General features: G+C 49.3%; 1 protein-coding gene across 4 annotated transcripts in view; it reads left to right on the top strand.

Annotated features, from left to right (window-relative positions):
- LMCD1 (LIM and cysteine rich domains 1) overlaps nucleotides 1–20,625 on the top strand; it is a 67,971-nt gene that overhangs the window by 45,635 nt on the left and 1,711 nt on the right. Inside the window, exons 5-6 of one of the 4 annotated variants that reach the window (XM_060161308.1) lie at nucleotides 9,757–9,972; nucleotides 11,618–12,270. The exons of 1 other annotated variant lie outside the window; for it this stretch is intronic. In XM_060161308.1, coding sequence (XP_060017291.1) covers nucleotides 9,757–9,972; nucleotides 11,618–11,776 — 375 coding nt within the window. In that variant the 3' untranslated portion in view covers nucleotides 11,777–12,270. Of the gene's footprint in view, nucleotides 1–9,756; nucleotides 9,973–11,617; nucleotides 12,271–20,405; nucleotides 20,555–20,625 lie in introns of those variants that run through there. 2 more of the 4 variants (XR_009542710.1, XR_009542709.1) reach the window with 2 other exon arrangements.

Raw genomic sequence — 20,625 nt, 5'->3', positions numbered from 1 at the left:
TCTGAATTCCTAATGAGTCTCCAGGTTGATGCCAACGCTGGGGGCCACACTTTGAGAACCACCGCTAAAGAGGGTTAAAAATGACCTTACATTTAAGCTCAGTCAAAATGATACTGCCGATCTGGTATACAGGAGGGTCCGAGAGATGCTAACGGGGGCATTTTCTAGATTTATGTGGCCCCCGGGCTTAGGGTGTCCGGCTTTGAGAACACTGCACAGCACTCTTGAATTCCTTGAACTCTCCACAGGGAGTGGTGGAAACACAGGCACAGAACGTAGCCCCCTGATCTATACCCGCCCCGAATGCCCCATCCTAGAGCGCACTACACTCCACACTTGGTAGCCGGAGGCCACGCGCCCTGCTTTCTCTGAGCTGCCGGCAGCCTACACCCCACGGCGGTTCTCCCAGGAGCTCGCTCGGCTCTGTCCTGCTGCTGGGCGGCCTGTTGCAGTCGTGCCCTTCCTCGGAGACCCTGGCTGCCAAGTCCTCCCCGCAACCCCAGGCCCCTCCACCAGACTGTCCAGACCAGAGGAGCATTATCGCCAAAAGGCTTCTCCAAGTCGCCCGTGTGGAATCCCCACCCACGGGCTGAGCGCTGGGTGAAGCCGGAGGGCGGTGGGCCAGCTGGGTGATGGGAGCAGCGCCCTCTGAGCCGACCCATCCTCATGGCCGGGACTCTTCACTTACTCGGATCTGAGTAAGGCCCTCCGCCAGGCCTTCCCACGGGCCCTGTGTCAGGATGGGCGACCTGAAAACAGCCGTGGCACGTCTGGGAACGAACCCCAAAGCTGCGGCCGCCCATGCCGGCCTCAGGGCAGGTCCCTGCAAGTGTCATCCTGACCCTGAGCTCAGGAGAGGCGGTGGCATGGCAAATGCCCTGAGAGTCATCCCACTTCATGAGGAAACGCCACGGCACAAAAATCCCAGATACTAACCAAGCGCTGTCACTCCCAAAGCAGCCCCTTTAAATCAGTGAGGCCAAGTAAAGACACCCCAATATTTAGCCTCTTTCCCTGATCTGCCCCTCTGTGTGTGCGTGGAGCGGCGAGGGTGGTGGGGAATTGTTACTTCACAGCAGGCTCGTTCATCTCTTTGAATCCTCCGAACGACCGGCAAGACAGCTTGGGGTCGTTATGCCCATTTCACAGACGTGGAGCCTGAGGCACAGAGAGGTTAACAGGTTTGCCGGCGAGGTTCCAGCCCAGGTCCTTCTGCGTCACCAGACCTGCGGGGTCCCAGCAGGGCGGGGACAAAGCAAGGGCACGTGCATTTATGTTTGTCGGGGTGGGTGGCAGTGTGCAGAGTTACTCCCAGCCCAGCCTGGTGAAGAACTGGAGGGCCTCTTGTCTGCGAGCCAAGAACAAGGGAAGGACGTGCCTGCCCCGCCCCAGTCCCACCCACCATGGGTTCTCGGGGGTCTTGGGGGCTTCGAAGTGTTCCGCGGCCGTGGAGCTGCCCACCCCGGCAGCCCAGACCATTCATTCCACAGCAGCACGGTGGGGCCCCATATCTGCTTTCCAGGCCCCCACTCCCGACCTCTCCCACCTGGATGGATCCTACGGACACTGGACCTCAATGCTCGGACGGTGAACAGCTCTACCAGACCATTTCCCTGCGTTTAGAAAGTTTACTGGATGTTTTCTCCGAAATTAAATATACCAATTTCCTGGGCATGGTCATCCTGCCCAGGAATTTCCGCCCTTCCCTACACCCCAAACTTGTAACCGAAGAAAGACGAAAGAAAGCCAGGACATAGCATTTAATGTCATCTCCGCCCTTTCGTAGTTTTCATCCCTGCCGGGAGACCCCAGCTCCTGCCTCATGGGCCAAGCTGTGGCCCCAGAGAAAGTGACTAAGAGGAGAACAGACTGAAAGAAGTGAAGACATTGCTGGAAGTCCTAAAGATGTGTTACTTTGGTCCCAAATTACAGTGTAACGCCCCTGCCCCCTTTCCCCACAAGAATGCACAAAGGAGGGACCGGAGGTGTGGGTCCCCTCCCTCCCGCGAGGTGGGCCTCTCAGATGGAAACTTAACAGCCGCTGGCGGCTCAGCCCGACTCCAGCCCCGACAAGGGACATACTTGTGGGCAAGGGACTTCCAAAGCTTGGTCCGAGCAGATGTTTGGCTTGTGGGCCGGCAGGCTGGCTTTCCTGCCAGCCCCTCTCTGCGAATTTGAAACCACTGTGCGCCCCCAGGCCTGCAAGCCATGCCTGAGCTGGAGGACAGAGGATCAAAGGAAGCCCCCCCCCCCCGCCAATTGCCATGGTTACCAGGCTTCTCAGCATCTGCCTACCACCTTGTTCACAGGGGAGATATTTTAATGACATTAAAGGAGATTTTATTTGCCACAGAAAATTCCTTTTATCCTGCTTTCCATACTGTAAATACTTTGCCGTGTTGCCTCATAAGGCTTCACAACTATCTTTTCTCCCCCCCCCCCCGCAAAGTGGGCTACGTAATAGTCCATTGACTAAAACAGGGGTTGGCAAACTTTTCCTATAAAGGGCAGATCGTGAATATTTCAGGCTGTACGAGCCACGAGGTCTCAGTCATAACCACTGGCCTCTGTCCTTGTGGCACTGACGCAGCCAAAGACAATACCTCAACAGATGACCAGGGCTGTGTCCCAATAAAACTTTATTTGCAAAAGCAGGCAGCAGGCTGGATCTGGCCCCCGGGATGTACTTTGCTGACCCTGGAACTAGAAGAACCATAATAAATGGTTTTCACCATTTATGAATGACCTGGGCTTTGTTCCCTTTTATTTTGCTACTGGAGGTTACTTGGGGACGCTGATAATTCTGAGGATAGTGTCATCTGCCATTCGTTGACGACCTACACTGTGCCACGCAGCACGCCAGAGGCTTCACACGGTTGTTTCATTCAATCCCAAGAACTACCCGGCAAGATGTATCATCCCCCTCTCTAGTTGTCTAGCTGGTGAGCCGTGAAGCCAGAACTGGAACTCAGGCCTGCCGCACCTCAAACCCCGCACAGACTCCAAAGGACGGCAGCTGCCGCTTCCAGAGCCCCCGTGTGGCCCAGACACCTGGCGAGGCCTCTGCAACAGAGATGACCACGCGTAAGCCTCGTCCCTACTCAGCAGCAGCCCGCTGTAGGGATACACTTGTCAAAGCCGGATTCGGGAACACCCCAGGCTGACGTTCTCTCTTCCAAGTGTCGCATTTGGGAAGCCTTCCTGGCCCCATCCTCCCCCTTCACCAGATAACCAGTGAGGGAGACGCGGTTAGAAACGCCTGCATTCTGCCTTGCTTGGGAGAGGGCCCCCTCCTCAAGGACCTGCCTCTAGAAGATGCGGGAGACAAAGCACTGGTGGGCCCACAGCACTGACCCCACGTGCAAAGCAATCCCCAAGATCAGGGCCCACCGTGTGTCACAGATGCGGAAACTGAGGCTCGGAGATCCCCCCGGATGAAGCTACGGCGGGACCTCGTGCAAAGGCCGGGACCCTAACCGCAGCGCCTGCGGCCACCCACCTATTCTGCACCATAAGGAACCTCGGGAAGGTGCCCGTGTGGGGCAAGAGAACGCAAGAGGCTAAAGATGCCAGCCGTGACACTGGGCCAGAAAAGAGGAAAAAAAACCCAAAAAACTGCCGATAGACGAGGCTGCAAAGCAAAGATGGTGAATAATCGCCATAAGAGGAAATGGAGAGATGCTGTTCATAAATAAATTGTTGAGTATGTGTGTTGGAAAGAACCCAGTGCCTGAATTCAAGGCCCCTGAGTCAATATTTACTGTATTGTAATGGTGCGCTTTTCACAAGGCAATCTGGGTTTAGACTGGGGAGGCCTTTGGATAAGGGCCTTCCAGAAAAGAACCGCATGATTGGAACAGAACTGCTGGCAGCCGCGGCAGACGGATTACGGCTGGTTTAACGGGCTCTCAGCATCTGCAGATCTGTCCCTGAAGGCCAGCTCGGCTCATCCCTGGAGACAGCTCTTTGGCCGTGGAAGCCGGGGCCACTGTCCTGAATCTGCTGCTTCCTGAAACACTTTGTGTCTTGGTTCCTTCCATTTCAGAAGCCTGAATAACTCTGCGTGCCCACGTGTGCTGCTCCTGTTACCTGGGGCCGCACAGCAAACCACCCTGAGATGCTGCGGCTTAGAACACCTGTTCCAAGTCGTCTGTTTTCTCGCAGATCAGCAACCTGGGCAGGGCTCAGCGGGAGAGCTTGTCTCTGTCCCTGACATCTGGCCTTGATGCTTGGAAGACAGATACGGCTAGGGCTGGACCAGCGGGGGCCCCGGCCTCTCCCTCTATCTCTGTGTTTTCTCCGTGTGGCTGCCCTCGGATGCGGGTCTCAGGACTCCCAAGAAAGAGCCCGTGGAAGCTGTGTTGCCTTTATGACCTACCTCAGGGATCTATAGCATCCCTTCTACCACATTCTGTTCTACAGAAGCGAGTTACTACGGCGGCACCATATGCAAAGAAAGGGAATACGGGTATTGGTTGGAGGAGGGTCCAAGAAGTTGCCGGCATCATTTCCACACCTCACGGCGGAGGGAACCCCAGCCCTGCAGGGTCTGAGCCTTGCAGGCAGCTGAATCTAGAATGCTCCTCAGCTTTCTCAGTGCAAGTGTTTACAAAATCCCAAAGTACAGAATATACAAACTCTTTCATTTAGACGCTTGTGATGAAGAATCTCTCACCACTTGAACAGGGCAAGACAGAACTTCAGTGGCACCAGGAGAAACGTCACATGTGTTCTACCTACGACAGGTCTGTGCTACAGCGCCTTCCCCCGGAGGGACCACAGTCTGCAAACTAGGTTACGAGGCAAAGGCTGGACAGATTCCCATGAGAAGGCTCTAGTTTTAGACAGTTGGGAGTCTGAATGAGAACCCACTGACATGCTAATGATCAATGGTCTTCTCTGTGCCTTTTAGCCTAGTTCCAAAGGACTTCTACTCGACCAAAAGTGGCTTCTCTAGAGGGGAAGTCACCTGGGAATGACCACATTGGGCTTTCTTCAAAATGGTCTAGAATTTAAGCATACCAGGAATTCAAGTTGGCTTTTGCTGTCATGGAAGCTAATTGGTCATGTCATTTTTGCTGAGTTTTTACATAAGGTCATGTTCAAACGCTCTATGACAGTGGGTCTCGAAGTGCGGTCCCCTGACCATACCAGCATCCCCTGGGAGTCTGAAAATTCCCCTGCCCCCTCCCAGACCTACTAATCAGACCCTCGGGGTGGGGAGATGCAGCACTCTGAGCGGCCCTCTAGGGATGCTGGGGCAGACTCGAGGCTGAGAACGCTGTCTTGGAGGGGGTGGGATGGGAGAGGGAGAAAAGCAGGCCCACCAAGGCGGGCACTGATTGTAGCTGAGTCTGGGGTAGTGACAGAAGATGAAACTCACATGATGTGATTCTCTGGCCTTGCACAGAGGGAAAGAACAGAGATGGAAAAACACAGAGCTCATGGGTGGGAGGAATGACCTCTTGCCAAGCTACGTGCTCATGGTGCTATTGAAAGGAACCCAGGCCTCCAAACCAGAAGCAGATGCTGCCTTCGACGTCTTTGTCATCTTAGGAAATGGATTTAGCTCCTCAACTTTCTATAAGGAGGGCTTTGTAGGGATAACAGGAGATTTTTGCTAATTATTACTGAACACTTGTCAAGTTCATTAATTCTATTATCTCATTTAATCCATGCAACAGACCTGTGATGTTCCGAGTATTATTTGACAGGTGAAAAAACTAAGGTGCAGAGAGGTTGGGGAACTTGCCCAAGGTCACACAGCTAGCCCCCCTCTCAACCACCCACTGCAATTTAGAAACTGTAAACCTCCCTTCCAAGGATGGTAGGAGAATAAGTTTGTGCAGAGAAGGGCAGGACCAGGATCACAGGACACCAGGCAGGCTGGGCAGTCGGACTCTTGGTTGTGAGGCTGCCCCTAGTGGCTGAGGGGCCACCAGCTGACAGAGCCGAGACACTGTCAGATCCCTTGTCCTTTGAGACCACAGGGAAGGGGGCATGGAAAATAGCTCAGAGGCCAGAAGAAGAAATTGCTTCCTGATGCATGTTGACAGGACTCATTACTCTGACAGCATGTTTCCATAAAACGTCAATGACACTGTTTGCTTAAAAAAGGACTGGCTACTGGTGGTAACAGGGTGCACAGCCAGGGATGCTGGGGGACAAGGAGGGAAGAGACACTCCTCAGAGAGCCTCCTGACAAAGCCCATTCAGACAGTGCTCCCAGAGTTATCCCCTCACCGTGCAAACCACGCCCCAGCACTCCAGAACCAGCAATGGCTTCCCACTATCTCCAAAGCGAAGTCCCAACCCACAGTTCAGAGTCACCCGTGATCACCCCCAAACCGCTTCCTGACCTCACATCCCTCTATTTCCTTCTGTGGGTTGCGGGCGCCTGCTGGTACCCACCAGACACATCCAGGTGCATTTATATCCCTCCCTTTCCCCACTTCTGTGCTAGGCACATCTGGAAACTTGGAGTCAGGCGCCCCACTGATGTGTCCTGGTGATACTCGACCAGGTGTGGTGGATGGACAGTAAGCCCCTTCTGTGTGGGAGGAAAGGGGCCGGAAATTTCATTCTGTGAAATTTAGAAAGACCAACAGACAGAAAATTCACTTGCTTCTCAAACAGCCCTCACCAGACAGTTTACACTTCTGGAGATGTGACAGTCAATGCACGCGGATCCATCACCTATTTTTGGTTTGTTTTGTTTGTTTGTTTTTAATTTTTTGCCACACTGTGAGGCTTGTGGTATCTTGGTTCCCCCACCAGGGATCGAACCCGTGCCCCCTGGTGTGGAAGCGTGGAGTCCTAACCACTGGACCACCAGGGAATTCCCCATCACCTATTTTTGGTTCAGACCCTCTGATGAGTTCCAGGCGAGCTGGGGCTCAGTCACATACAGAAGGACAGGGTTCACTTTGGTGAAGGACTCACACCCATCATTCTTGTGGGCATAACTGAGACCAAAACTCCAGCACGTTCTAAGGAACATCATCGTCAGGCAGCCAGGAGCAGTTAACCAGACACACTCCTCACCTGAACACGAGTTCAGCCACGACCGTGCTTAGGGACCACACTCAGTACGTGGACGTATTCTGTCATTTGGTTTTCTTTCCCCAATTGCCACCATTTTAATTTTTATTTCCTCTTCGTACACAAGAGTATATTAAGTATGCAGTTAAAGTATGTAAAGAATTCTAAGTGTTTAGGCTCTGAATATAGGCCTCTTCATCTTTACACAGCAAAACAATAAATATCTCTATTTGGGCTGATATATAATTTGTGCTTAGTAAGACAGAGTGTTCATCTCAAGCCAGGGATCAGTAAATATTTTCTGTAGAGGGCCAGCTGATCTATCTCTCAGGTGTTGTGGACCAAGAGCTGGAGTTGATGATATCACGTAGGTACTTTATGTAACAAGAGAGAAAATAAATATCCACAATTTTTTTGAAATTCAAAATACAGTAGTATAATTAAGACAGGTTTCTGCAACACAGGCCGTATTAGCTAGCTCAGGCTGCCATAACAGAACATTGCAGGCCAGGTGGCTTAAACAACAGAAATGTATTTTTTTTCCCAGTTCTGGAGACTAGAAGTCCAAGATCAAGGTGCTGGCAGGGTTGGGTTCTGGTGAGACCCCTCTTTCTAGCTTGCAGAGGGCCACCTTCTCACTGTACCCTCACATGGCCTCCCCTGTGTGTACACCCAGAAAGAGAAAGAGACAGCCATCCATCTCTGGTCTCTCTTCTTTTAAGGACGCCAGTCCTATTTGATTAGGGCCCCACCCTAATGACCTCATTTAACCTCAGTTAACTCCTTAAAGGCCCCATCTCCAAATATAGTCACATTGGGGGTCAGGGCTTCAACATGTTAACTGGGGGAGGGGCACCATTCAGTCCAAAACCCTGGTCTACTGTGAGAAGAATGGAATTCTTTTTTGGGAGAAAACATTTCACTAAATTAGAGTTCAGATGTAAAACCCATTCGACGCTGATGGTTCCTACAAGAACAGGCAGAGGCAGGTAGTTTGCTGACTCTGATGTAACGGCCGCACGGTGGAGCAGAAAGAACCTTGGCTTTGGGGTCAGGCTTGGCCTGTGTTCAAATCCCAGCTTTGCCTTTCGTCAGCTATTGCTACTCAGCAGTCACTGAATCTCTGTGAACCTGGCTTTGGCCATGTCTGGGGGAAATATAGGTCTCCTTAAAAGGGAGATAAGTCTAGAAGGGCAAGTAACTCTCTCGGGTTTCCGTAAGGGTGTCAGTCGGGAGGGAAAACACCTGAGCTGGACACACAACTGCCCCAGGGAGATGCCAGCCAGCATCATCCTCGTCATCAGAGTTCTGAGGAGGGGAGAACTCCAAAATGACTGGATTTTACAGATGGAGGATGTCGTCTGGATAGGACGTGATGAGAACGGCCGTTTAGCTCTGTGGTCTTCCTCCCAGTGCAGTCATGATAATAACATCAGGCAAATCCCAACTGAGGGACAGTCTACCAAATATCTGACTGGTACTCCTCCAAGGTTATGAAAAACAAGGCAAGTCTGAGAAACTGTCCCAGCCCAGAGGAGCCTAAGGAGACATGATCGCTACCTGTACTGTGGGATCCTGGATCCAATCCTACAAGAGGAAAAGGACAGTAGGTAGAATCTAAGCACATCTGGATAACGTTTGGACTTCGGTTAATAACAACATATCAATACCGGTTAACTGATTGTGACAAGTACACCATATTAACGTAAGGTGCTAAGAACAGAGGAAAGCAGGTGCGGGGTATACGAGAATTCTCTGTACTATGACGACAATTTTTCTGTACGTCGAAAACTGTTCTAAAATTTTAAGTTTATTAAAAATTAATCCTCCATAGGGAAAAGAGCCATTCAAAGTGCCAGGTGGACCGGTGGGTTTTAATGTAACCGGGATGAAAGGTTGGTTGATACGCTACACTAACTAACCTTTGAGAAACTAACACTTGTCTAATTTTGATGTAATAGCAAAGAAAAATACTCCACAGTTATCTAGAAAGGCTATTTAAAATGCCTGCCTCCCTTTTTCAATTTCTAATCAGTGTAAGGTCAGATTTTTTTTCATCTATTTCAGAGAAAACCACATGATGCAAAAGATAAAAAGCTAAAACAGTTATAAGAATCGAGAAATCCTCTACGGAGCCAGTCATGAGAGATTCGCAAAACTGTAACCAATGCCACACTCTGACTCAATTTTTCTGTTTTGGAAAATCTAGTTATTTTTCATTACAAATATTTATGTTAACATGCTGTTGGTTTACTATTTTTTAATGAATTAATAGTTATTTAATTTTTTTCCTCAGTTCTCATTTCTTGTATGGTAAATATCAATAGCTATTACCCACATGAACAAAAACTCTTTGGGCTTCTCAAAAATTTTTAAGAGTCTAAAGGGTCTTGAACAAAAAGTGTGAGAATGACTGTGCTAAACAACTATTGGGTTGGCCAAAAAGTTCATTCAGGTTTGCCCATAAGATCTTACAGAAAAAGCCAAATGAACTTTATGGCCAAACCGATACTTTATGGAGTCCTCACAACTACCTACTAGGTAGGCAGTATTATTATTATCCCACTTTGCAGATGAGAAAACTGAGGAACAGAGAGGTACAGTAACTGCTCAAGGTCACCCAGGAAGTAAAGAGATTGGAGTTGAAACTCGAACCCAGGTCACGATGCACTCCTGACTACCTTGTGTCCTGGGGCTCCTCCCCCACCCTTCCAGGTCTGTGAGCTCTGCAAGGGGGTGGCCCCCGCCGACAGCCCTGTGGTCTACTCGGACAGGGCAGGCTACAGCAAGCAGTGGCATCCTGCCTGCTTCGTGTGCACCAAGTGCTCCGAGCCGCTGGTGGACCTCATCTACTTCTGGAAGGACGGGGCGCCCTGGTGTGGCCGTCATTACTGCGAGAGCCTGCGGCCCCGGTGCTCCGGCTGCGACGAGGTGAGGACCAGTGGGATGGGCACCCCCAGACTGCAGGAGGGGACCCAGAGGCCCAGGGGAGTGTAGCTTCGTGATGATGTGATCCACAGATAGGAAAACTGAGGCTCAGATCCCCCTTCACACTCTCGGCCTCTGTTTTCCCATCTGCAGAGTGGGGCAGAAATTAGTTCCCACCCCCGGGCCTGTTGGGATGGGTCAGACACAGAGGACCTGTCAAGTCTCATCCTTGGCACAAGGCCTGGCACTAAGTAAGGGCTCAGAAGAACATGATGGGCTGCCGCCAGGAGGCAGATGACCCACATTCAAACTGGGCTCTGCATCTGTGAGGCGTGTGTGTCCCTAACCCCTGTGCTTCCGCTTTATAACTTACCACATGGGAGGGTAACAGTGCCCATCCCATGGAATTGCTGTGAGGATAAATGAGATCATGCCTGAAAATGCTTGGCACGGGGCCCGAGTAACTAAGAAGTGGAAGCCGCTGTGAGTCTTAGGGAATGTAATACAAGATGATACAATAAAATCGTGTAGCAGTAACATAACACAATCGGACAGTTAGGAGATGCTGTGAAAGGGGTTCAGCTCTCCAACATGGGTTTAGACTAGAGAAACTCTAAGGTGTATGAATAGTGACAATAATGGCTATGACAATAATAACTACCGCCTGCATGCCTTTGGTGACGAGAAACTCACTACCTTCATCTGTGGCACATACGAGGGTTAGAAGTGTCTTCCTCACTTTAAGCCAATATCTGCCTCCTCCCACTTTTCACGTGTTGGTCTCCGTGTGAAGTTAAGACCCTGTAATCGTCCTACCTCATACCGGTGTGGGCAAGGATGTTACAGAAGGAAAAGGGCTGTCAGCAGGCCTGGTCCCACCCACCTCATTTCTGTGAGATCAACAGTATGCTCGCGGTAACAACACCTCATCCTAATGTGCTACAGACATTGTATGTGATGTGCCGTGACATCTCACAACAGTCTTTCAGGGACAGAGAATCATTATCTCCATCTGACATTTGAGAAAAGTGCAGCTCAGAGAGGTCAGCGATAAGCAGAAAGCATTGACTTTGTCTCTGTTGCCATTCCGAGTACTCCATCTGTAGCAACACACGCGGCCCTCATAAAACCCCATGGGATGGGTAGTATTTATATCCCCATCCTACAGATGTGGAAACTGAGGCACAGGGAGGTTGAGTAATTTGCCCAAAGTCATGCAGCTGGTATTTAAGTGAAAACACGTACCTGGTCCCTGTTTGACCCCAAAATCAGAAAGCACATTTAACCAGTATGCTGTTCTGCTCTCTGGTTCCTCACCAGATTGTACAGATGTTCCTTTATTCCAAGCCCAAGCAACTGGGCTTTGGATTTGGCCCAGACAGCATCATAGATGCCAGATACGTAAAACCTGTCAATAGCGGAGGATTTTTTTTTTTTTTTTTTGGATCCCGGAAGCTAAGATGCAACCATGACCTTCGCCAAATACTGTACTTACTGTCTTAGATTTATGTCAGATTTCTCCACTGAGGCACTGAAAGGTCAAAACAAGCATGGGGGACGAGGGACCACCATCTTACGGCTTGTCTCCCACGCCCTGTCTACTAGGGACAAAACCTGAGCTGAACGATTCTTCTGCTCCCCTCCCCAGATAATATTCTCAGAGGACTACCAGTGCGTGGAAGACCTGGCCTGGCACCGAGAGCACTTTGTCTGCGAGGGCTGCGAGCAGCAGCTGGGCGGCCGGGCGTACATCATCTCCAGGGCTCAGCTTCTGTGCCCAGCGTGCAGCAAGTCCAAACGCTCCTGAAGGGCTGTGCACCCACGGCTGGAATCCACAGGATCCCACCGAGAAGCACAGCCACGTGTGCCAAGACCATCCTAAGGGTCTGGCGAGACAGCCAGCAAGCAACAAAAACAGTGATCTTTCTTCAGTGGATATATACACATACACACACATATTCTAGATCGGGTGGGGAGGGATCCTTGAGGGTCAATAGTTTCAAAGCCGGAGATGTTCTGAGAAGTCTTAGGACGCAGTTATTTTGTTTTTGCTGCTGTTGTTGTTTCCCAGCTACCAACGAAACACATCCTGCCCGGGCTCTCTAGGAGGAGTTTCCCAGAATGCAACTCTGAGTGATCAAATCACACAGCTGGAGGATGTGCGTGCTTTCTCGTGAAGCTGGGGGCTCCTCCAGGAGCAGCCTGGGATCTCGTTTGTTGCCTCCCTTTCAAATGGAATTTGAATCTTAAATAAAAAAATGTTGGCATGATAAATATATCAATAAAAGTTTTACGAAGTTCGCACATGCCCTGATCTCATTATTTACACCTGGCAGTCATTTCACGGCATCTGTTTTGCGCCAAGATCCTGAGTGCCGGTGCTAGCGGAAGGCACTGGAAATGCAGGTGTGCCTCTTCATCAATTGTGTCTCATCAGACTCCTTTGGGGACTGAAGGGTCTCGGGGCAGAACTCCCATCCCCCCAATTCCGGGTACCCCCAGAGCACTGATGGAAACGAGCGTGTCGTGTTTCATGGGACACCTAAGAGCAGCCTCTTGAAAACCGGGGAGCAGCAACTCAGGTGTTCTCCAAGTCCCGGCAGGTGACGAGTGAGCCCCTCTGGGTGGAAGACCAGGCAGGGGACTCAAAGCAACCAAACAGGGCCACCTAAGCTCAACCAATGGGCGCCACATGGGACACGGTGGCCAGTGCAGGCCAACCTGAAGAAATATGGCTTTTAAGAGAAATCGCTCCCTTTTTTAAACGTTGCCAACGGAACACTGAATGAGCCGAACAGAATAGCTCTTCGGGTGAGGCTGTCTCTCTTTTATGGCCTCTCTGTGCACTTACAGTCTCCAAATTCGTTTCCTCCCCACAATTTCAGAAAAAAAGACCTTTCTTTTTCTACTGTGGATATAAAGGTGAAAAAGACCTGAGGCTTAGGAGCTCACAGTCTCATCACCAGGGCCTCTCTTTCCTTTTTTTTTTTTTTCAGTCACGCCATGAGTTCCCCGACCAGGGATCAAACCCACGCCCTCTGCATTGGGAGTGCGGAGTCTTAACCGCTGGACCGCCAGGGAAGTCCTGGCCTCTCTTTATTAAACTGCCCGTCTATTGCCCAGTTTCTTTCATTTCACCACCCACATTTTGCTCGCATTACCTCGTCTACAATACCTCCATTCATGTGGTTTGCAAGCTGGACGAAAGCTATTGCCCTACCCTTCGCAGGTGTTTTTCTGCTTCCAGCTCATCTCTCCAGCCCCCGTGTTTCTCTGCCATGTCCACCTTCTCCAGGAGGAGCTTTCGGACCCATCCTTCCAGGATCCCTGTTGCCCCTCAACTTAACAACCAAGTCCTCGTCCTGACATGTGAGTCCTTCCAACACTTGGCTTAGCTGTCCTTCTGGTCTTAAAACCCTTTCTTTCTCTAGATTTCGACTTCCCTATTTCACGTAAACATTCAGAAACTCCTTTTGATCAAGACCCTCTCCCCTGCCACCACTGCCCTGGTCTGTGCTGGGTCCTTGAAGACCCATTCCTTCTACAGAAATTCTACCTGTCCTAGAAGGAGCTTCTGAAACATAACCTGCTTCTCAGCAGCCCTCCCTGAAGCGCCAATGGAATAGGCACCTGTTCATTCCCTCATGCATTCATTCACAAGTATTCACTGAGCACTACAGAATTCCAATGCGCATGCTGAGTACAGGGGGTACAGCGCTCACAGAAAGAACAGTGCCCCTGGACTTTACAGTCTGTGCAGGAGAGGGGCCTCGGGCAAATATTCCCACAAGTTGATGTAAAATTACTGCTTCTATGGATGGTATGAGGTGGGGTGGGGGTGGGGAATCGGGTCTCTACAAAGCAAATGAAAGAGATTGGACCTAATCAGGGATGTCAGGAAAGGTGCTCCTGGGAAAGTGACACTTGAACTGAGATCTAAAGGGCAGTAGACGCCGAGTAGCCAAAGAGGGAAAGGAAGATGGTTAAAGATGGATGCATGGATGGCACGTGCAAAGACCCTGTGGCTGAAGCAGCACCAGTTTATTCAATGTCTACTTATTGCTGTTGGAGATACAGTGGTGACCATGAATGGGACTGAAAGAAGATGGGTGTGGCAGGTCCACAGACGGAGGATGGGTGCTGAGGTACAAGAGGGTCACCAGCTTTGTGGGCAACAGAAAAGACCTGCTTCTGTCCTACGAGCAACGGGGAGCCTTCCGAGAGTTTTCAGCAGGGGGTGGTAATGGCGGGACAGAGAGATTACGGGATACATGATCTCTCCTCTGTTGAAACCCCAGCGTGATGCCTGATCGATTTTGTCCTGGTGCCTCTGTCCACACCACTGTGGACAGGAGTAATGTCCCCCACAGACCCCAGTGGATGCCACCCAGAACGTGCTCCTGCCTTCCCAGTGTCTACTAATGACACCAACCTTGCACTTGGAACACTGAATCCTCTCTGACACCCCCCTTCCCCTCTGATGGTCACTCAGTGCAGTCCTCTCTCCCATCACCTCTTCCTTCCATCCCCAACGTTGTATTTCACCTTGAACATTTTCGGCCCAGACTGACAACGATCTCCTGGTGAGTCTCCCTGCCACGAACTCACCCTGTCCACACACTACTCAGGTGGACCCTTCAGAAACACATCCTCGCCGTGCACTCTCCTCTACAGAACAGGGGCTCCCTGTTCGCACGTGGGAGAAAGTCAAAGCTTCTTAGCTTTGCAATCAAGTTTCTTAATTTTCCTGGCCCCAACCCACCTTGCTTACTGCTCCCTTTCCAGAAGCCAAATGCATAGCACGCAGGTTCCTCTATGGGACCCAGCCTTCCCCACCTCTGCCCGCTGCCCCGGCTGTTCCCTTTGCCTGGAGTTCCCCACACGGTGCCCTATTACTGCCTCTTCCGTGGGGCTGCCATAACTGAGCGGGACGCTGCACCAAAACTGGAAAGACATACGCTCTACAGTGTAACGGCGTTAATTCTCGCATGGTTTATCCCCCATGTCAGCAGGAAGCACAGCTGCCATTCTCACCACTCCCCTCCTCCAGCCTCACCCTCCCTACAAGTGTATCATAGGTGCCCTTGCCCTTCATCTGTGCTCTCAAAATACCCCAGGCTTACGGCGATAACGGCACTGATTCTACTGTGCTATAAATATTAGTTTGAGAAAGGCTCCCCCATGTACTTCTTGAGAAAATACTCTCATCTTCAGTCTCCAATCCTTAGAATAATGCCTAGCAACAAAATCAAAGAATAAACAGCCGGGGGCCCTTCGAGGATTCACTGTTGCTCATGGCACTGGATTCCAAAAGGGCCTAAATCAACGATGAAAACTTCAGAATGAGGCAGACGCCGTTGGCTGCCTATGTGCGGCCATCCTCCGCCCCATTTCCTTCTTTGTGGGGAGAGCCCACTTCCCGCGATACAAACTCACTCTCCCAGCTTCTTCTGCAGCTGGGGGAACAGCGTGTGACTCAAGGCTGGCCAACGGGGCTTCACCTTTGGGGAGCTGCTTAGAAATATTCTCTTCCTTGATGAAAAGAGCTGCTCTGGAGGGAACAGCCCTACTTTCTTTTTCTTTTGATATTATTTCAAACTTAGAAAAAAAGCCACAACGAAGAACTTGTCTTCTTGAACCATTTGAGGGTGTTGCGGACACTATGCCCCATCACCCCATCAATATTTCAGTGTGTAATTCCTACAAACAAGGACATTCTCCTACCCAACCATGAAGCCACCATCAAAATCAGGGACTAACATTCTACCAATCTAATCCTCAGATCCCCGTCACCAGTTGTCCCAATAAGGTCTTTTATAATAATTTCACCAGTTGTCCCAATAAGGTCTTTTATAATAATTTCACCAGTTGTCCCAATAAGGTCTTTTATAAAAAAAAAAAAAAAGATCCACTGCAGGATTATGCGCTGCGTTTAACTTGTCTCTTTAGTTTCCTTCAATTGGGAAGTGTTTCTAGTTCCTTCCTTGACAGTTATGATCTCAACATCTTAAAAGATTAAAAGACACATAGTGAGTGGAATGTCCCTCAGATTGGCTGTGTCTGATACCCTCATAATTAGATGCAGGTTATGCTTTCTTGGCAGGAAGGCCATGCAGGTGATGCTATCAGATAATACAAGATTTTTATTTGTTCCATTAGTGTTGCTATTAATTTTCAACACTTGATGATACTGAATTTTTCCATTGTCAAGTGACACCTTTTCCCTTGGTGTTTAATGAGCATTTTGTGGGAGGGTGCTTTGAGACTATGTTAACATCCTGGTTCCTCATCAAAATTCCACCCATAGGTTGTCAGAATCCACTGAGGTTTCTTGACTGAATTATTACTATGACAGTTGCCAAATGTTGATGTTTTTTCTAATTCAATCATTCCTTCCATGTTTATTACTTAGCATTCTACTATAAGGGAAAGCTCTGTTTTCTCCCTATTTATGTATTTATTCATATTTTATATCAGTTTGGAGTGATGGACTTCTATTTTATTAAATTGTTTATAATCTATTATTACCATTACTTATTTTGATGTTCAAACTGTCCCAAATTAGGCCAATGAAAAGCTTTTACAAGCTGGCTGCTATGTCCTTTTAACAGGTCCCCACCATCCTTTGAACATAATTTTACATTGTGACACCACAAGGAACTCTCAGTTCATCTTATACTTCTCCTGCCCCAGTTTTGGATTCAGCCATTTCTCAAGGAGTCTCGTCTTCTTAAGCTGGGTGCTGTCAGGCTGGAACATCTTAGAACCTTGAAGACACAAGTGAACCAAGCTAATAAGCTGAGAGTGATGGAGCTGAGACTCAAACAGTGTCTAGATCCTTGGTTATATCCTCAAGCCAGTGAACTTAGTTCTGGCTTTCTTGTTACTTGAGACAATTTCCTTCTTCTTTATGCTGCGTTATACATGTATTACTTGTGTAATACGTTTCTTCACCATATAGTTTCTCTTTAGTGAGGTTTTATTCATTGTATCCAGAAACGATGGGACTAATACCCAAGATGTTTCACATTTTAGCTCGAGTGAATTAAACATTTCTGAAGCCATTACACCCTCTGCTTCATCTGGATGTTTCAACAAATCTGTCTGGGGAGGACACAGGCGATAGTGACATGAGGGCTTGACTCACTGGGTTATCAGACTTTGGCTCCAAAAGTTTGGCTTCAAATATGAGACAGTTCCATGGAAGCGGAGAGGGTGCCACGGCATGTGTGCAGACCACCCATGCCTTTGACGAGCTGAGCCTGGAGATGACGATGTTGAAGGAAGAAGTGTGTTTGCTCCTTCTCAACCATGATCTGTGTTCATTCAGATGCTACTTGTTTGAAGCAAAATGATCTCCTGGACCGATTCCCTCGGTCCTATGATAATAGAATCCGCACGCATCAGCATATCGTGTTTCTCTGGTCTGAGTTTGGGACAACTTTGGTGCTTTTTTTTTTTTAAGATTTTTTTTTGTGAACCATTTTTAAAGTCGTTATTGAATTTGTTACAATGTTGCTTCTGTTTTATGTTTTGGTTTTTTGGCCACGAGGCATGTGGGTTCTTAGCTCCCCGAACCCACACCCCCTGCATTGGAAGGTGAAGTCTCAACCACTGGACCACCAGGGAAGTCCCACAACTTTGGTTCTTAAACAGCAGAAAGGATTTGGACTTGCAGACAGAAGAAATATTATCCAGGCCTCTCTTGTTGCAAGGGAAGGAAGTCCAATGCAAACCAGTTTAAACAACAACAATGAAAAGAAAAACCTGGAGGGAATCCACATTCTAGAATCTACGTTCTAGTTGAGAATCTGCTTCCTTTCTCCATCTCTCGCCTCCGTTTTCCTCCATGTCAGCTTCGTCCTCAGGCAGACCAGCCCAGACGGTAGCAGATGGCAGCCCCCAGAACCCAATAAAGGTCACATTCACCCTCGGAGCCAGTGAGCCCAATGAAAGGGGAGTGTCTCTTTCTGGGGCTTTCTGGGAACGACTTTGATTGGCCCAACATGGGTCATGTGCCTATCCCTCGACCAATGATTGTGCCCAGACAGCCGGGGTACCCTGATTGGCAGTGCCTTGATCACGTGCCAACCTGCCAACCCCTGAGGGGAGGAGAAGGGATTTGAAAAGACTGTCACGCCTTGGGGCTTCCCTGGTGGTGCAGTGGTTAAGAATCCACTTGCCATTGCAGGGGACACAGGTTCGAGCCCTGGTCCGGGAAGATCCCACATGCTAAGCCCGTGCACCCCAACTACTGAGCCTGCACTCCAGAGCCCGTGAGCCACAACTACTGAGCCCATGTGCCACAACTATTGAAGCCCACGCACCTAGAGCCCGTGCTCCTCAACAAGAGAAGCCACCGCAAGGAAAAGCCCGCACACTGCAACTAGAGAAAAGCCCGCGCGCAGCAATGAAGACCCAGTGCAGCCAAAAATTAATTAATTAAAAAAAGAAAAGAAAAGACAGCCATCCCCAAATCACGTAAATCAGGCCCCTTGTAGAAAAGAGAGTCCCTGTTAGAACTGCAGGTGGCAAAGGAAATCCTTCTGGGCAAAGAGAGGCAGGATGGATAAAACTACAGGAGCAAAGCACAGAGAAGGAGCAGTTCGAGAAGTTGGAAGAGAGCCAAGCCAAGGAATCTAAGGATAAGACCATCCCGGGATTGGGGAATGCAGGCTCCCGGGGGGAGCACAGCAAACAGCAAGGGTAGAAGCCAAGTCACAACACTCATCTTGAACTAATTATCATGCTACTAAAACTCTCATTTGTCTTGATTTTTTTTAAATTACTGGCAAGAAAAGACATGTTTTTAAAGGTCTGCATAAAATGGTATTCCCTGAAGGATTTTATTGGGACCTTTTTTTTTAATGACATGAAAGATGATGGAGACTTACTAAACGGTCTTTATGGGAAAAGTTTAATAAATGTGAAGGATGTACTTCCAGGAGTTCAAATACGGCAAGTTTTAAAATAGAAGAGTGACACAAGCAGCTAATGATCCCAACATGCTAGATTATGCAAGGTTCTGGGTTTAATCAAATACATAAATTATGCAAGATTGTTGCAAGGAATTGCAAGCCTTTGCCCTACAAGGGAATGGTTTGTGCATCGTCTGACAGGAGAGCTCTGTGGAGTTCATCTTCAGCTGATAAGGGGAGAGGAAGCAGGAGCCAGCGGGTGGGCGGGCATCTTTGGCCAATGCAAAGAGACCATCTGTGCCAAAGCTGGACAGAAGAATATGCTCCAGCCAGAGCCCCCGGCCAAGGAGGAAGGTGTTTGTTCAATATGTGGCCTGTGTGGTCCCCTCTGCAGGGGAGGTGTCTGTGACATCTTAGGCCAGAGCTTGTAAACACTGAGCTTTCAGCGCTTGTTCCCACCCGAAAAGCCACCCTTCAGCCGCCTCCACTTCAAGGCTCAGCAGGAATGCTCCCTCTTCCAGGAAGCCCTTCCTGGTTCCTCCAGATGTTCAGAGTCTCAACCAACTGTGTACCTGATGTGGCCCTTGACCAGACTGTACTTATGTCAGACTCCACGTTTGTCTTCCGAACAACAGGCAAAACTCATTCACTGGTTCATTCTTTGATTCACTCATGCACCATGCTTTTACCCGGGGCCTCCTATGCCCCAGGCACTGTGCTAGGCCTGGGAAATACAATAGTGAACAAAGGAGACACGGTTTCTGCACTCATGGCATCAACATCTATCAGAGGAGAGCAACCAGTAACAGACCATCATCTACTCAGACACGCCTGCAGCCCAGCAGAATCCCAGCTTCCGTTCCTTCCCAAAGTCTCCCCAGCCTCCTCGCAAATAGGTCAGTAGGGGGCCTGGTCTTTCTCCCTTGCTCACCAAATAGATCCTACACGTCTGGTAGTGCAAACACAGCCACTGACGGCACGGGCTTGGGAGCCAGGTACCTCAAGTCTAAACCCAACTCCACTGTGTCACTTAGATTAGTCATTTCGCTTTGTTCCCAAGTTTCTCCTTTATAAAATGGGGATAGTAATATCATTTCCTTTACAGGGCTGTTCTGAGGATTAAGTGGGCATATGCATGTTAAAAGACCTAGAACAGCCCCTGGCACACAGTAAGTGCTCAGTAAGTACTGGCTTTCATCATCGCTGTGGCTTCTATTACCCAACAGCGGACCTTGGAAGAAGATGGCTTAATTGGAATCTCCTCTACTCTTGGAAACGGTGGTTTGCTTTCTCTGCTGTTGTTTTTAATTTTGTATTTTTATTTTAAGTTCATCAGCAAACTTCCTTTTCTTATTTCTCATCTCTGAGACCTGGCGAATGCCCAAATATGACCAACCTACCCGCGGAGAGAGACATTTCAGCATCCTGCTCCACATACACACACACACAGTTGTGAATGTAAAGTGCTGTCCTCTGTCAATCTGCAGAGGTTAACTATCTTCTTTCCTTGGTTCCAAGGTACACATGAAATGAAAACACGGCATTCCTAGAATGGGGACTCATCTCGGAGGGACGATGCACGTTCACCGTGGTTGAGTTTCGCCCTCCAGCCCCCTACAAAGTTGTCACTTGAGTGAATGGTACGTGCAGTGAGCTGAAATTCACAGGTGAGGTGACATCACATCAACCGGAAACAACTCACGTAAGGAAATCTTCCTCCAAGGGCGCTGCTCTAAGA

The sequence above is a fragment of the Lagenorhynchus albirostris genome, chromosome 10 (genome assembly GCF_949774975.1).
Source record: "Lagenorhynchus albirostris chromosome 10, mLagAlb1.1, whole genome shotgun sequence".
Lineage (NCBI taxonomy): Eukaryota > Metazoa > Chordata > Mammalia > Artiodactyla > Delphinidae > Lagenorhynchus > Lagenorhynchus albirostris.
The sequence above is the reverse complement of the archived record's forward strand: the minus strand, read 5'-3'. Positions and strand labels throughout refer to the sequence as shown.